The sequence below is a fragment of the Pan paniscus genome, chromosome 10 (genome assembly GCF_029289425.2).
Source record: "Pan paniscus chromosome 10, NHGRI_mPanPan1-v2.0_pri, whole genome shotgun sequence".
In the NCBI taxonomy this organism is placed as follows: Eukaryota; Metazoa; Chordata; class Mammalia; order Primates; family Hominidae; genus Pan; species Pan paniscus.
The window spans coordinates 15,085,759-15,100,440 of NC_073259.2; the positions used below are offsets into that span (position 1 = coordinate 15,085,759).

General features: G+C 36.6%; 2 protein-coding genes across 2 annotated transcripts in view; one reads left to right on the forward strand and one right to left on the reverse strand.

The window, feature by feature from the left end:
- Positions 1–14,682, forward strand: part of CLEC2D (C-type lectin domain family 2 member D) — a 157,633-nt gene that overhangs the window by 55,289 nt on the left and 87,662 nt on the right. The window contains exons 9-10 of the mRNA XM_003829650.8: positions 11,335–11,438; positions 12,497–12,700. The gene's annotated coding sequence lies outside the window, so the exon portion shown is untranslated. The remainder of the gene's footprint in view (positions 1–11,334; positions 11,439–12,496; positions 12,701–14,682) is intronic.
- On the reverse strand, positions 1,264–13,193 carry KLRB1 (killer cell lectin like receptor B1). Its single transcript, XM_003829653.3, has 6 exons — positions 12,653–13,193; positions 6,503–6,601; positions 5,751–5,825; positions 4,486–4,640; positions 4,031–4,146; positions 1,264–1,411 (listed from the first exon to the last, which is right to left on the reverse strand). The coding sequence occupies exons 1-6, from the start codon at positions 12,735–12,737 to the stop codon at positions 1,264–1,266; spliced, it is 678 nt and encodes a 225-aa protein (XP_003829701.1). The 5' UTR covers positions 12,738–13,193.

A 14,682-nucleotide genomic window follows, 5' to 3' on the forward strand; every position in this document is an offset into this window, starting at 1 on the left:
CTAACTTGTAATCTCCAGAGCAAAACTAAAGCCTTTTGTTTTAAGCCACTAAACTTTGGAGTAATTTGTAATGAAGAAAATCCTAACTGACATAGGCAGCAAACTACAATTATAATTATATGTATTTATTCTATTAGAACCCTATTTTAGCATTATATAATTCCATTAATTATATTTGAAGTGATTTCGAGTAATTCGTTTGTTCTGATTTGATTGGTTAAAAGATTTTTTTTTTCTTAGAAAGTATTCCTTTGGGTTGTTTTTGTCCGTGTTTAGCTGATAACTGCAGTGAATCCTAATTTAGGAAAGAATATTGAGAAACCAGAAGCAGCTCAATTATGCACTAAGCAAGTGCTAAGTAGTGTGAAAATTTTCAAATAAATGTAAAAAAAAAACTAAAACGGCCCTAAAGACCTACATTTTTCTTAGCATAATAACAAAATTGAGACAGAAAATTGAAAATATATGTAACACAGGCCAGGCTCGGTGGCTCATGCCTGTAATCCCAGCACTTTGGGAGGCCGAGGCAGGCGGATCACCCGAGGTCAGGAGTTGAGACCAGCCTGGCCAACATGGTGAAATCCCATCTCCACTAGAAACACAGAAAAGTTACCCAGGCGTGGTGATGCACGCCTATAACCCCAGCTACTCGGGAGGCCGAGGCAGGAGAATTGCATGAACAGGATGAAGAAAAGCTGGCTAGGGGCAATAAATTTTCTAGAGGAGTCACTAGGAGATATATTGGTTGCGGGGGGCTGTAAAATAGGTGAAAGATAGGTGTTTATTAAGTATCTTTATTCAGGTTCATTGCAGCATCCAATTCCAGGTCTCTGGCGATAAGAGCTATTTTCTTGCCCTTGTATGACTCGGATAGCCCTCCCAGAGGAATCTTTACGGCTTGCCGCATGCGGGAAGAGACAGGTCAGCTCTCCCTTTCTGAATCTACAATTTCTCCACTGTTTTAAACACAAAACAATCATATACCAATCTGGCATATTCGGGGACATCCTTCACTCCTTCACCATAGAATATCACTGTTTCTTTAAAACGATGCACGTTTTTCTCTATGTCTCTGTTTCCTCATTTAATAGAATGAATATGATAAACATGAACTTCTGTAAGATTCATAACAGTTGTACAATTCTCAGAATTGTTCACTTTGTGCCACTGAATGTGGCACTATTAGGTAGTACCAATAGTATGTGCAGCTACAAGTACAGAGATCAGTAATGGGAAGCAAATAAATTGAGATGGGATTCATAGTCAAGAGTCAGGATACACTTTATTTCTCACAGGTGTTAGTTCTTTTTGGCAGATCCATCTGATTTCTGTACTACAGTGCTCAGAATACACAGATGTCTGTGAGATGGAAATACAGCTGTTTTCTTTAGCATCACCTCTAATTTCTAAGCTGTGGAGCAAAAGAAAATCTGTCTTAGCATTTATGATTTTCTCAGAGCTATTCTCACTTAGCCATTATTTCCTAGGACTCTCAGGAAGCAGTGGAATGATAAACTATTAAACAAAGAAGGCACACGGTCACAAATATAATGGTATGAACTTTTAAGATAGAGCTAATGTAAACCTCTGGAACTTCCAAGTTCATCTTCATTGGAAAAGAATCCCTCTAACAAGAAACTTCACAATTACATTAAAAAAAGAAAGAAACTTTGGAAACTGGGGATTCAGTCTTCTTATTGTTCTACTAACAGGTCACATTAAAAATGTTTCCTAACTTTACTGAGCCACAGTTTTATTAAATATTTAGGCTATAGCCACCTAATATTTAGGGGAGGCATGGAGATGAAATATGAAAATGTGGCAATACTTCAAAAATATGTGCTGAGTAAATATCATAAATATCTAGAGGCATGATGGATATTCAGGGTCTATAGAATTTGGAAGCAGTGAGAAAAAGTGGCTCAGTTCATGGTTATGTAGTCAGAGGTTCCTTTCATTCTCATTCCAAACAGAGGTGAACAGGTATCTGCAGCAACATAATATTAGTTTCAAACAGGCATGAGTCCCGTGGCTCACTGCAGGTAGGAGGTGATGATATAATTCAAACAAAGGGACAGGCTGTATTGGGGTTGAGTTGCAAGGATGGTGTGAGTTCAAGACTCTCCTATTTGTCTCAAACGGATGAGGTGGTGGCAGCGTGCTGGGCTCCATCACAGCTTTTCTTTAGTCCTTTGTTCCATTTTCTCATGTAGCCTCTTGGGGCTGCTTGTCTGATTTCTTCCTACTGCCCAACCTTCTAGTCAAACCAAGAACTTCTTTCAACTGGGCTATTGCAAAAGTTCCCTATATTTTATCTCTTCCACCCTTTTAATTGTTTCTTCAATTATCAGGGTAATTTTTTTAAATGCCAATCTGGCCAAGTCAACAATTCCTTTTCCAAAAGGCCCTCAGTGGTTTTACAGGCCTTCCTTGATGAGACATCTGGCTAGCTCTTGAACATTGTCTCCTGTAGCCCCCAAAATAATCCTGTAAAAAAATTATGATTCTTTCCTTTCTTTCCTTGCCTTGCAAATAAAAGCAGAGTCTAACTGGTGCTTTTTCTACTATAACGTGATACCTTCCAGGTTTACCTGATCACTATTATCTTAAAGCATCATCTTTCTCCTCAGAATAAAATGAAAAGTTCAACTGAATTTACTCCATCCACTTTACACATATTTATGTTCACATTTCAATGTTTTCAAATTTTATTTTTTACTGTGAACCACAATAAAATAAACATTTTGCATTATGACCCCATTAAGAAACACACACACAAACTATACTTAATAAATGCTAATTCACCAATACCATGTGTGGAAAGATAAAAATAAATAGCAAACCTACTTTCATTTATTTGTAAATAAAATATTGAAAATAACCCCCAGAAAGCAATATAAAAATCAAGAGAGATGTTTTTAAATATAATGTGTATGTTTGGCTTTTCATAAATTTATTCTAGTCCAGAACACTTATTTTAAATCATCTTTATTTTAAAATCTTACACTTGATAAAATATTTTAGAATGTGGCTCATATAATGTCAAAACTTTGCTGATTGAGCCAACATTTCTTTCAGTGTTTAATACTTTCCATACTTAATAAATTATCTTAGTATAATGTAGACAAACTTAAACATTCTCCTATGTTTTAGATTTTAACCTCTTGTTTTTTGAGTGACGGAAAATACATTTTAAATGTAAATTCTGCCAATTTGACTAAATCATTTACAGACTCATTAAATATAACTTTATATTATCTCTTTTGAAAAACTCATTAAAAGTTCTTTACAGAAATGTGGTTGAAGACCTATACATTTTTGCTTGTGAGGGAAGAAAACACCCTGCCTTTTTCTGCAAAATTATCCACGAATTCTGCTAAAACATGAAATTTGCCTGTGTCGCATCAACCCTCATAGTACATTGATGGTAATTTTGACCATCTTACACAAGACAAAAGCATGTCACACTGAAGAGAAAATAGCAAATAGCTCTTTTGTGGGTTAGACATGTTTTCATCACATCATCTCAAGTACCTCTGTCTTTCACACCAGTGGTTCAAATACACTGCAATTTTTGTCACAACGTGGGTGTCTGGGTTCCACACTCTGATATTTACTATTTTCTCTTTTCTTTTAATGCCAGCTGTGACCCACTAAATTGGTCTCTTTACCTACTAATGTATATTTTCCCACAGTTTGAAAAATACAACGTAAGACATTCTGTGTGCCAGTGGTCTCCAGATAATCACTATTTTTAATTTAATGTGCCCGTTCCAAATCAGTTAGTCTATTTCCTGTCCCCTAAAACTCCATGGCAGATAAAAATATATTTTCTCATAAAGAGCTGATATCTTTTCATATATAGAACTTTCCAACCAACTTTGAAATCATCCATGTTCTTATCCTATTCAGAACTTCTTGAGAGTTTTTAAACCAAATTAAAACTACAAAACTCAATCTTCAGTGTTACTACCTTGCAGTGTAAACCTGATATAAATTGAATATTAAAGTTAGCTCATCTAATACTCACTCATTAGAATTTAAAAAAGAGCCGTTTATCCACTTCCAGTTCTTTTCTGATAATGAAAAATTTAATCCAATCCAAAACAGAATTGCTTTGTCACGTATCAGGTTCTGTGTGTGTGTCTATAAATGGAACAGAAGAATATTGAATCTGCTTATCTATTCCTGGTTTGATCCCCTAAAACCTAGTTCAAGCATCACCTCATCTCTGAAGTCTTTCCTAACTCGTCGTCAGCATTAATTCTTCCTTCTTTGTGATATTTCTATCTATGTTTTTATTTCTATTATTGTATTCATCACCTTATATTTAATTATTTGTTTACATATCCACTTAGTCATTCAAATTGTGACGTCAAAGTCATCACTTCCATTGCATAAAACCCCTGGGCTAATGCACAGACATATTAATATGGTTTAAAGAAAGTGTTAAGTTTTATTAAGGTATTTTATTTAATGATTTACCAATTCATCCTTATCTCGAATAAGCAGCAGGCTGGATTCTTTGGTGGAACAATCAGCTAGACTGTTATTCCAAGGGTTGACAGTGTGAGAAAATAACAAGCATTTCTCTCGGAGTTGCTGCCAATATATTGGGCAGTTTAAGAGACCCGGTCTCTCTAAAGTAAAAAACAGAAATAAGAAATAAATGTTATATTTCTAACCTATCCCTGACACACCACAACCACACACACACAGGTCATTATAAATGCTCAAAGTTTTTGATTATCACTGTGAGAACAATGAATCTGTTATAAAGTTGAGATTTTTGAGACCTACTGTTCATTCTGGTACCAAGAATTGGGAATTAGTGACCAGTTATCTTGAGCATAAATGGAATCATAAAATATTAAAATAGGAAAACACCATCAGAATAATTTAAACTGCCACATCTTACATTTTAAGACAGTGAGAGACAGAATAACTTAAGTCCAGCCAGTCAGATGAAATATTTCCCACTATTTCTCAGTTTCCTTAAATTCATCACCAGTGCCTGTATCACTGCACAGGCAACAATATAAAACTCATGTAAAAAGTGCTGACATTAAATGATGCACAAAATGCATAGCAAATAATTATTTTCACTAAATTAATGAGAAATACCATGGAGAAAAAATTATAAGAAAATTTCCAATTGCTAAATGATGTATTTACCTACTTAATGTGATCTATTGGATAGAATTTTCCAGAAGGACTTTCAGGTTTTCTTAAAACTTCCATTCTGTGAGAATGTGCACACAGATCATATTCCACTATAGTCACTCAACAATAGTCACCTTTTTTTTATTAACGCACACTGGAACAAGACTAATGTGGCTGCGTGGTGAGGAAATACAATAAATAGTAAAGAATTCATTCTATGTTTAAGTTCTGTCAATTAACTTCAGACCAAACTTAACAGCTCACTAAAATAATCAGATATTTCACATATTTCCTATCAACAGTGGAGTATCCTAGCAGAGGCTCCTCATGAGGCAGCATGCCTTGCTGGTTAAAACCTTAGGCTCATAAGTCAGACCACTTACGTACAATTCCCAGCCTCATCACTTGGTGCTTATGTGACCCTCAGCAAGTTGTTGAATCTTTTTATGTCTCAATTTTCTAATCCAGAAAAGCAGAATGATAAGAATATCTTAACATATGGATTGTTATGAATTGTGCCTAAGGTAACACATGAAATCTACCAAATATTAACAGTTATTCTTAGGAAATTCAAGCCACACAATTACCTGTTGTTTTATTCCTGCTCTGTTGAATGTCCACACTGCATTTTTCTATTGATGATTTCTGTATTAAGGATGTCACTAGTACATAAGGAAAAACAAGAGTATTAAATGCTGAAATGTGTGGTGGAGTGGATATATTATATTTGTTACTTTAGGAAACTAGATAATCTCAACACGCTTGAATATGGACAGAAAAAAGTATTAGCGAAGTGGTAAAAAAAAAAGATCTCACCTACAGGAAGCATACAGAAACAAATAAGGAAAAACAAAACAGGTGGACTCACACAGGCATTAGGTTGCCTGTGTCTACTAGGTAAGTCAATCTAAGGGGATTACTTAAGCTCTTAAATTGCCTACAGTCTCACCTGAACTTTGTCATCTTCAAAATGAGTCTAATTGTGCCTGTTCCAAGGGAGAGATTGTCTACTGCAATCTGGAATTTTAGTAAGTACATTATAAACCATAAATAACTGGAAATTTTTCTTTTCTTTGTTATCATCAATTGTGATCTTTTTCAAAAGTTCTTGGGCCACATATATAATACCCCGTGATGACTCTCAGGGCAATTAGGAAGACAAATATGAAAGACTGGTATCCAAAGTGGATATGGACTGACTGTTAGAAGCATTGTTTCATGACTTTTTATTCATTGATTTTACACTAAGATTGGGGTAGCCAAATTATGTTGAGATGCTCTAAGATACATAATGGAAGTAGAGTAAGTATTATGAAACAAATGATGGTGCCCCACTTACCTGAAACACTCAACCCAGTAACAACCAAGACAAGGAGAATAATCCCAGCACAGCTAAGTTTCAGGGCAAATTGATGCCAAGGTGAACCCTGACAGACATCTGAAAAGTTAAAAAGAAAAACACAAAAACAAACAAACAAACAAACGAAACAAAAAACCTTGGTTAACTCAGTGGAGTACATCTGGCACAAAAATGTACTTGGGATAACATAGGGACAATTAGATTCAGCTTGGGGGATGGGGGCAGGGAACAACCTCTATCCATCATTCTAAAAGTAGAGTCCTGCAAGATGGTTTCTCAGATCCAACAGAGTTTGCTCACTGATAAAATACGAACGCTTATGCATGTGTGTATACAAAGGATTGGTGTAAGAACCAAATGAGATAGGTAGAAAGATGTTTTGAAAATTGCCAAGTGCTATACAAAAATTAAGTGCATGTCTTAATGTATGAAGTAAGTCAAAGCATTTTGTCCAAGAAGGAAGACCTTCATTTAGTCAAGATATTTTTTGAGGCTCTATTTTGTGCCAAGTACCATGTTAGGTGCTGGTGGTATACAGAAATTCTGTTCTTGGACATGGAATCCTCTGCTTTGCTGTTGTCTAGAACAATCATCTCCAAGTTGGGTCAAAGCCAACTTGGGATCCCAAGCCATCAAGGGATAAGGTTTTGTGACTGCATACCTTTTTCAATATTATCACTAGTATAACATAACATGCGCTTATGACTACAACATCGCATAGTCTAAACCAAGTGTCAGATATCTCTGCTTTTCTCTGTAATCATATCAATTACTATATAATGAATCTCCCATGTTCTTCAAAAGTTATGATTATATTGATGAAATGTTATAAATTAATCGCAACTTTATCAATGTATTTTGCTCTGTATCTTTGAAAACATGAATTAATAGAAAAAAAGATTTATAAAAATATTTTGGAGAAACACTGGGATATAGCTTCCAAAATTAAATCAACTCTGATAAGGAATTATTCTGGTAGTATATTGCTCAGTTACACTGCTAGAAGTTGTGCCTAAATAGCTCCCCTATCTCTGATTTAATTGTAAGTCTCCCTCTGCTCTCATTTGGTTTTTAACATATTAGATATATTATAATTATAAATTACTTTATAAATTCTATTATTAGAGCTAGGAGCTTTTATGAATAAAGGCTTTCTAATTGATCTGAAGCTATTGATTTATTTGTATTGTCTATTCCTTTTTATTTTTTCTAATATTATTCCATGTAAGTGATTACTTGCTATGAGTTACATGTTAAAAAATTTAGCATCAGATATACTATAATATTATCCTTTAGTCTCTTTATATGTTTCAGAACGGCCATGAAGCCATTTCTACTTTTAATGGTACAGTATCCTTGAGGATTAAGTTGTGCAGTCCAGTTTGCAGACCTGATAATCTCTCATATTAGGATGCTCACACTGATATAAGTGAATCAGCTCTCTCTAAAACGGCCCTGAGGAGATAGAATTTAGTAGCGTTAGAGGTGATCAAAGATTATGGGAGGAACCATAATACACTGGAGTCAGGGTTGTAACATATGGATTATCGTCTGGTACTATTTAGGACATGCTGTATCAGTGGAGGGGGGCAGGGAGGAGTAGATACCTAGAGGAGACTCCAAGGCCCCAGGGATATATCTGAATGTGAGGAAACCAAGCTTGGTAATATTGGCCTAGAACTTCTAATGAGAGCTGGTGTGATACAAGAATGTCTACATGCAGTCAATAAGCCCAAGACAGCACTGGGATGGCTTTCCTTCCAGTTTTATATATGTACGTTATTTCACCTGTCTCTTCTCTTCCCCACCCTTTTCTTCCTTGAAACTCTAAGTTTGTTTGTCTAGTGGAGAAAGCTCTGTATAGTCACTATTTTAAGTGTTAACTTAATTCTATTTATTTATTTATTTATTTATTTTTGAGACGGAGTTTCACTCTTGTTGCCCAGGCTCATGGTGCAATCTCAGCTCACCGCAACCTCCGCCTCCCAGGTTCAAGCAATTCTCTTGCCTCAACCTCCCGAGTAGCTGGGATTACAGGCATGCGCCACCACGCCCGGCTAATTTTGTTTTTTTTTTTTTTTTAGTAGAGACGGGTTTCTCCATGTTGGTCAGGCTGGTCTCGAACTCCCAACCTCAGGTGATCCACCCGCCTCGGCCTCCCAAAGTGCTGGGATTACATGCGTGAGCCACCGCGCCCAGCCTAATTCTATTACTAACATGAATTTAGTAATTTTCATTACTAAAGGCTAACATTGATTAAGAACAGTCTTTCCGATCTAGCAAATCTGAATGTGAACATGTTATTTTGGAAAATACGTTCAACCTTCATAACCCACAGATTTCCTCATCTGTGAAATGTGGAATATTATCTATGTCATAATATTTTGGAGAGGATTATATGAAACAATTTTTCTAAATGCTGGACACAGTGTCTGGCACATGGTAACTGTTCAATGAACAGCAGTTCTTTTTTTCTAAAAGTTTTTTTTTTTAACTATAGGTAAAAGGCAACTTGGTGACTTTTAAAAATCGTTATTCATTCATGCTAAAATGTAAGGAGTTGAGTGGAGTGTACTGTGTCTGGGAGGAATGTACTCCTGTACTGTGTTTCTGTGGCACCACGTGACATTAGAATTAATGAAGTTACAATGAATCACTACAGGGGTCCGGCGGATGTTAGCTGTCTGGAAATACCTACCTATGGCTGTTCTCCATTTGAGGTTAAAAAGTATGTGAAATCATCTCATTTCATTGTTCTAAACCTTCCAATGGCTTTTTCATCAGGCAAATCAGTCTGTAGAATGGCTCATATGTCCCTATTTAAGCTGGCCCCCACTTCTGTTGTATGTTATCACTCACATCTCTCTTTCTGGTTTTGTTGACTGCCTTAGACACAATCACCACGCTACAGAGTGACCACAGCCTCAACAGTTTAGCCAGAGTCCAATAGTGGTTTTACATTTTGCCCTCACCCCATCTGGCCTCCATACGCACACTCTCCACGCAGATGCCTCCTACAATATCACAGGCGTGTTTTCATTTTGATGTGTTTGCACTTGTTGGTCACCTTCCTAGAAGGCTCCTCTCTCAGGGGCTTATGTCTTTGTCCCTCACTTCTGTCAGGTTTTGACTCAATGTCATCTTCTCAGGGAGGCCTTCCTTGAGTATTCTGTTTGATATGCTACCCTCCCCGAAAGTTAAATCCTATATTCAAATCTTTCTCAATAACATTAACACCGTCTCATCTTTTATACTGACTTAGTTATTTGTTTATTTTATTGATGGTGTGCCTCCATTTTTTTAATTTTTATTTTTTATTATACTTTAAGTTCTAGGGTACATGTGCACAATGTGCAGGTTTGTTACATATGTATGCATGTGCCATGTTGGTTTGTTGCACCCGTTAACTCGTCATTTACATTAGGTATTTCTCCTAATGCTATCCCTTCTCCCTACCCCCACCCCACAACAGGCCCTGGTGTGTGATGTTCCCTGCCCTGTGTCCATGTGTTCTCATTGTTCAATTGCAACCTATGAGTGAGAATATGCGGTGTTTGGTTTTCTGTCCTTGTGATAGTTTGCTCAGAATGATGGTTTCCAGCTTCATCCATGTCCCTACAAAGGGCATGAAATCATCCTTTTTTATGGCTGCACAGTGTTCCATGGTGTATATGTGCCACATTTTCTTAATCCAGTCTATCAATGATGGACATTTGGGTTGGTTCCAAGTATTTGCTATTGTGAATGCTGCCGCAGTAAACATACGTATGCATGTGTCTTTATAGCAGCATGATTTATTATCCTTTGAGTATATACCCAGTAATGGGATCACTGGGTCAAATGGTATTTCTAGCTCTAGATCCTTGAGGAATCGCCATACTGTCTTCCACAAGTGTGCCTCTATTTTACTATAAACTCTATGAAGGAAAATAATTTTCTCTGTTTTGTTCACTGCTGTATTCACAGCATGCCTGGTGCAGAGTAGGAGCTTATTTTTTAATGAATGAATAAACTCTAGGGGCATTTTTGCAACACCTTATCCACTTTTCTAACAGACCAAACCCTTGGCCATTTGGCCATAAGCAAGATCGGTTATCACTCACATCTCTCCTTCTGGTTTTGTTGACTGCCTTAGACACAATCACCATGCTACAGAGTGACCACAGCCTCAGCAGTTTAGCCAGAGACCAATAGTGGTTTTACAATCATTTAATATCAGACCAGTGTTCTATAGTCACATATTTTGCTCTGGCTTTATTCTACTCTTGTTTTTTCTTCAGGTTTACTCTCAGAATGACATTTTATAGGATAATTATTATAATCCAAGTAGAAAAAATTGCTGCATCCATTGGTTTGGGATCATAGCAACATTTGGGAAGAGTCTCACTATCTCTATATTCATTTTCTGACAAAGCCCACTTTCCACCTTTTGCTAGATATGAATAGAGGAAAAGAAAGACTTACTCTTTTCTTTAAAAAAAATCTTACTCAACCAAATCCTCCCTATAGTTATTAGAACCCTCTGATTTCCTCTACTCTTATGTGAAAATTATAGTGAAACTTAATTGACGGCTCTAAGACTTTCTTCTTGACTTAAAACTTTGAGAATTCAATAGTTTAAAACTTAAACAGTCTTAAAACAGCACAAGTCAAATGCTTGGCATGATATGGAATGAATATCAGATTGGTAAACAATTGTAATATTATCAATGATAGTAAATTCAGTTAGATATCAGAAAATAATAATGTGTCATAATAATTTCATGCTGATTTTCTGCCTCAGTTTCTAGTTTCTTCCCATCCATCCACAGGCCATGCTATCCATCATGTGTTACCTCACATTGGTGTTCCCCGCTTCTTTCACTCAGAATCCTAACTCTTCAGAGACACAGGAAAGTGCCAGTTTCAACAAATGGTAAGTAGGTTCGTTACTGATATGCTCGAGTATTTTGTGGCTTGTCTCTTTCTAAGCTGTGATACTTTTCAAACTAGAAACTGTCAGGTAGTAATGATATTCAAATCTTTGATCTTGAATATGATTTTTTTTCCAGAAAGTGTTCCCCTCTCTTGAGAGAGTGAAGTATGTTACTCATTAAGCCTACACTTTATATATATATATAATATATAAAATATATGTATAAAAAGTATATATATATATATGTATTTTTTTTTGAGATAGTCTTGCTGTGTCACCCAGGCTGGAGTACAGTGGCACAATTACAGCTCACTGCAGCCTTGATCTCTTGGGCTCAAGCAATCCTCTCACCTCAGCCTCCCGAGTAGCTAGGACCACAGGCACGTGCCACCACACTTGGCTATTTTTTTGTATTGTTTGTAGAGATAAGGTTTTGCCACATTGCCCAGGCTGGCCTTAAACTCCTGTACTCAAGCAAATCACCTTAGCCTACCAAAGTGCTGGGATTACAGGCATGAGCCACTGCAACTGGCCTACACGTTGTATTCTGAAAGGAATATTATGGATGAAAATGCACTGGGACTTAATCATAGTATTGATATTTTGTAGAGGAATTTGGAATAACGTAGGTTGTTATTACAGCAAGTTTGCAATGTGTCTTAAATATTCCTTAGTTCATACATGTAAAATATTTTTCCTTCCTTCCTTCCTTCCTTCCATCCTTCCTTCCTTCCTTCCTCCTTCTCTTTTTCTTTCTTTCTTTCTTTTTCTTTCTTTCCTTTCTTTCTCTCTCTCTTTCTTTCTTCTTTTCTTTCTCTTTCTTTCTTTCTTCCTTCCTTTCTTTCTTTCTTCCTTTCTTTCTTTTTTTCTTTCTTTTCTTTCTTTTCTTTCTTTCTTTCCCCTGTAGAGCAGGGGTAACCAATAGGCAGTGTGCCCAGGGTAGCCTAAAGTGTTCAGAGTCTTTTAACCAAGGCTCAGTAAGACAAGTGATGTTTGCTTTTCATGCTAACTTGATTGAAAAAAATAAATGTATGAGGTTTAAAATTTTTTTCCCAAAGTTGTGATTATCTACAGGCAAGCCATGCAACACCCGTTAAACATTAATATAAAACTACTGCTCATCTTTAAAGCAATGATTTAAAGCCATAAATGTAACAGGAAGATCTAATTCTGGAAGATATACAAATGCCGAAAGGAAAATTAAAGCCACTTACCCCGAGGAAGAGATGAAGGTGAAGAACTTTCTGGGCCTGAGTCTGTGGGTAAGTTTAACTCAGCATATATCGCTTGTTGGTCCATGGCAGACAGAGGAAGGTGGCATTAAACTTGTGTGTAAGAACAAACTCTCAATTCTGTGAGGCAAAATCAGCAAAAGGAAGCTTTCTGCCTGCAGTACTTTGTTGTCTCTCTTTTGTCCCCACCCACATACACTTTTTGTTGGTGGTTATCTCCATAAATTACTGAGACAATCCACTGACTGCATGTTCATTGTACCTAGCTATGTAATATCTACTTTCCTTAATTAACTGGCCTGTAGTTTGAGAAAATTCTGGGAGGCTCATTTGTTCTTGTTTTTCTAACCATCCCTTTTGTGTTCCTCTCTCAGGGCCAGGACCAGAGTGAAGCAAATGAGGCATAGCCTGGGGTTCCAATTTAAGGGGCCCCCACAAAACTCACTAATTAACAGAAATAATATTTAGCACAATTTTGTAAAAGTAAAAATTAATGCAAAAAAGTCCATAATGCTATTCAAAGGCTCTAAAATCTTCCTGAAATATCTGTGCTCCAAAGAAAGTTGTGAAATGTGAAAAATGGAAACATAAATGTGAGAAAGCCCCCTGAATAACACAACAGAAAAAGCAATGTGCTAAAGATCACTAGCCTACTGTTAGCTTAGCTCTAAAGGCACTCTTGGATATGATAGCATTTCCATATAAGTAAAAGTATTTGGAAACTGCCAGAATTGTAGGAAGTGGAGTATATGGAATTTTTTATCTCTTTCAAAGACTTTCTTTTTTTTTCAAGGTGATTATAGTATGTGTCTACTTTTTTTTTCCTTTTACGTTTTTTTAATTATTATTATACTTTAAGTGCACAACGTACAGGTTTGTTACATATGTATACATGTGCCATGTCGGTGTGCTGCACCCGTTAACTCGTCATTTACATTAGGTATATCTCCTAATGCTATCCCTCCCCCGTCCCCCCACCCCACGACAGGCCCCGGTGTGTGGTGTTCCCCTCCCTGTGTCCAAATGTTCTCATTGTTCAATTCCAATCTATGAGTGAGAACATGCGGTATTTGGTTTTCTGTCCTTGCAATAGTTTGCTCAGAATGATGGTTTCCAGCTTCATCCGTGTCCCTACAAAGGACATGAACTCATCCTTTTCTATGGCTGCATAGTATTCCATGGTGCATATGTGCCATATATTCTTAATCCAGTCTATCATTGATAGACATTTGGGATGGTTCACGAGTCTTTGCTATTGTGAATAGTGCCACAATAAATATATGTGTGCATGTGTCTTTATAGCAGCATGATTTATAATCCTTTGGGTATATACCCAGTAATGGGATGGCTGGGTCAAATTCTAGTTCTAGTCCCTTGAGGAATCGCCACACTGTCTTCCACAATGGTTGAACTAGTTTACAGTCCCACCAACAGTGTAAAAGTGTTCCTATTTCTCCACATCCTCTCCAGCACCTGTTTTTTCCTGACTTTTTAATGATTGTCATTCTAACTGGTGTGAGATGGTATCTCATTGTGGTTTAGATTTGCATTTCTCTGATTGCCAGTGATGATGAGCATTTTTTCATGTGTCTGTTGGCTGCATAAATGTTTTCTTTTGAGAAGTGTCTGTTCATATCCTTTGCCCATTTTTTGATGGGGTTGGTTGATTTTTTCTTGTAAATTTATTTAAGTTCTTTGTAGATTCTGGATATTAGCCCTTTGTCAGATGGGTAGATTGTAAAAATTTTCTCCCAGTCTATAGGTTGTCTGTTCACTCTGATGGTAGTTTCTTTTGCTGTGCAGAAGCTCTTTAATTTAGTTAGATCCCATTGGTCAATTTTGGCCTTTGTTGCCATTGTTTTTGGTGTTTTAGTCATGAAGTCCTTCCCATGCCTATGTCCTGAATGGTATTGCCTAGGTTTTCTTCTAGGGTTTTTATGGTTTTAGATCTAACATTTAGGTTTTTAATCCATCTTGAATTAATCTTTTATAAGGTGTAAGGAATGGATCCA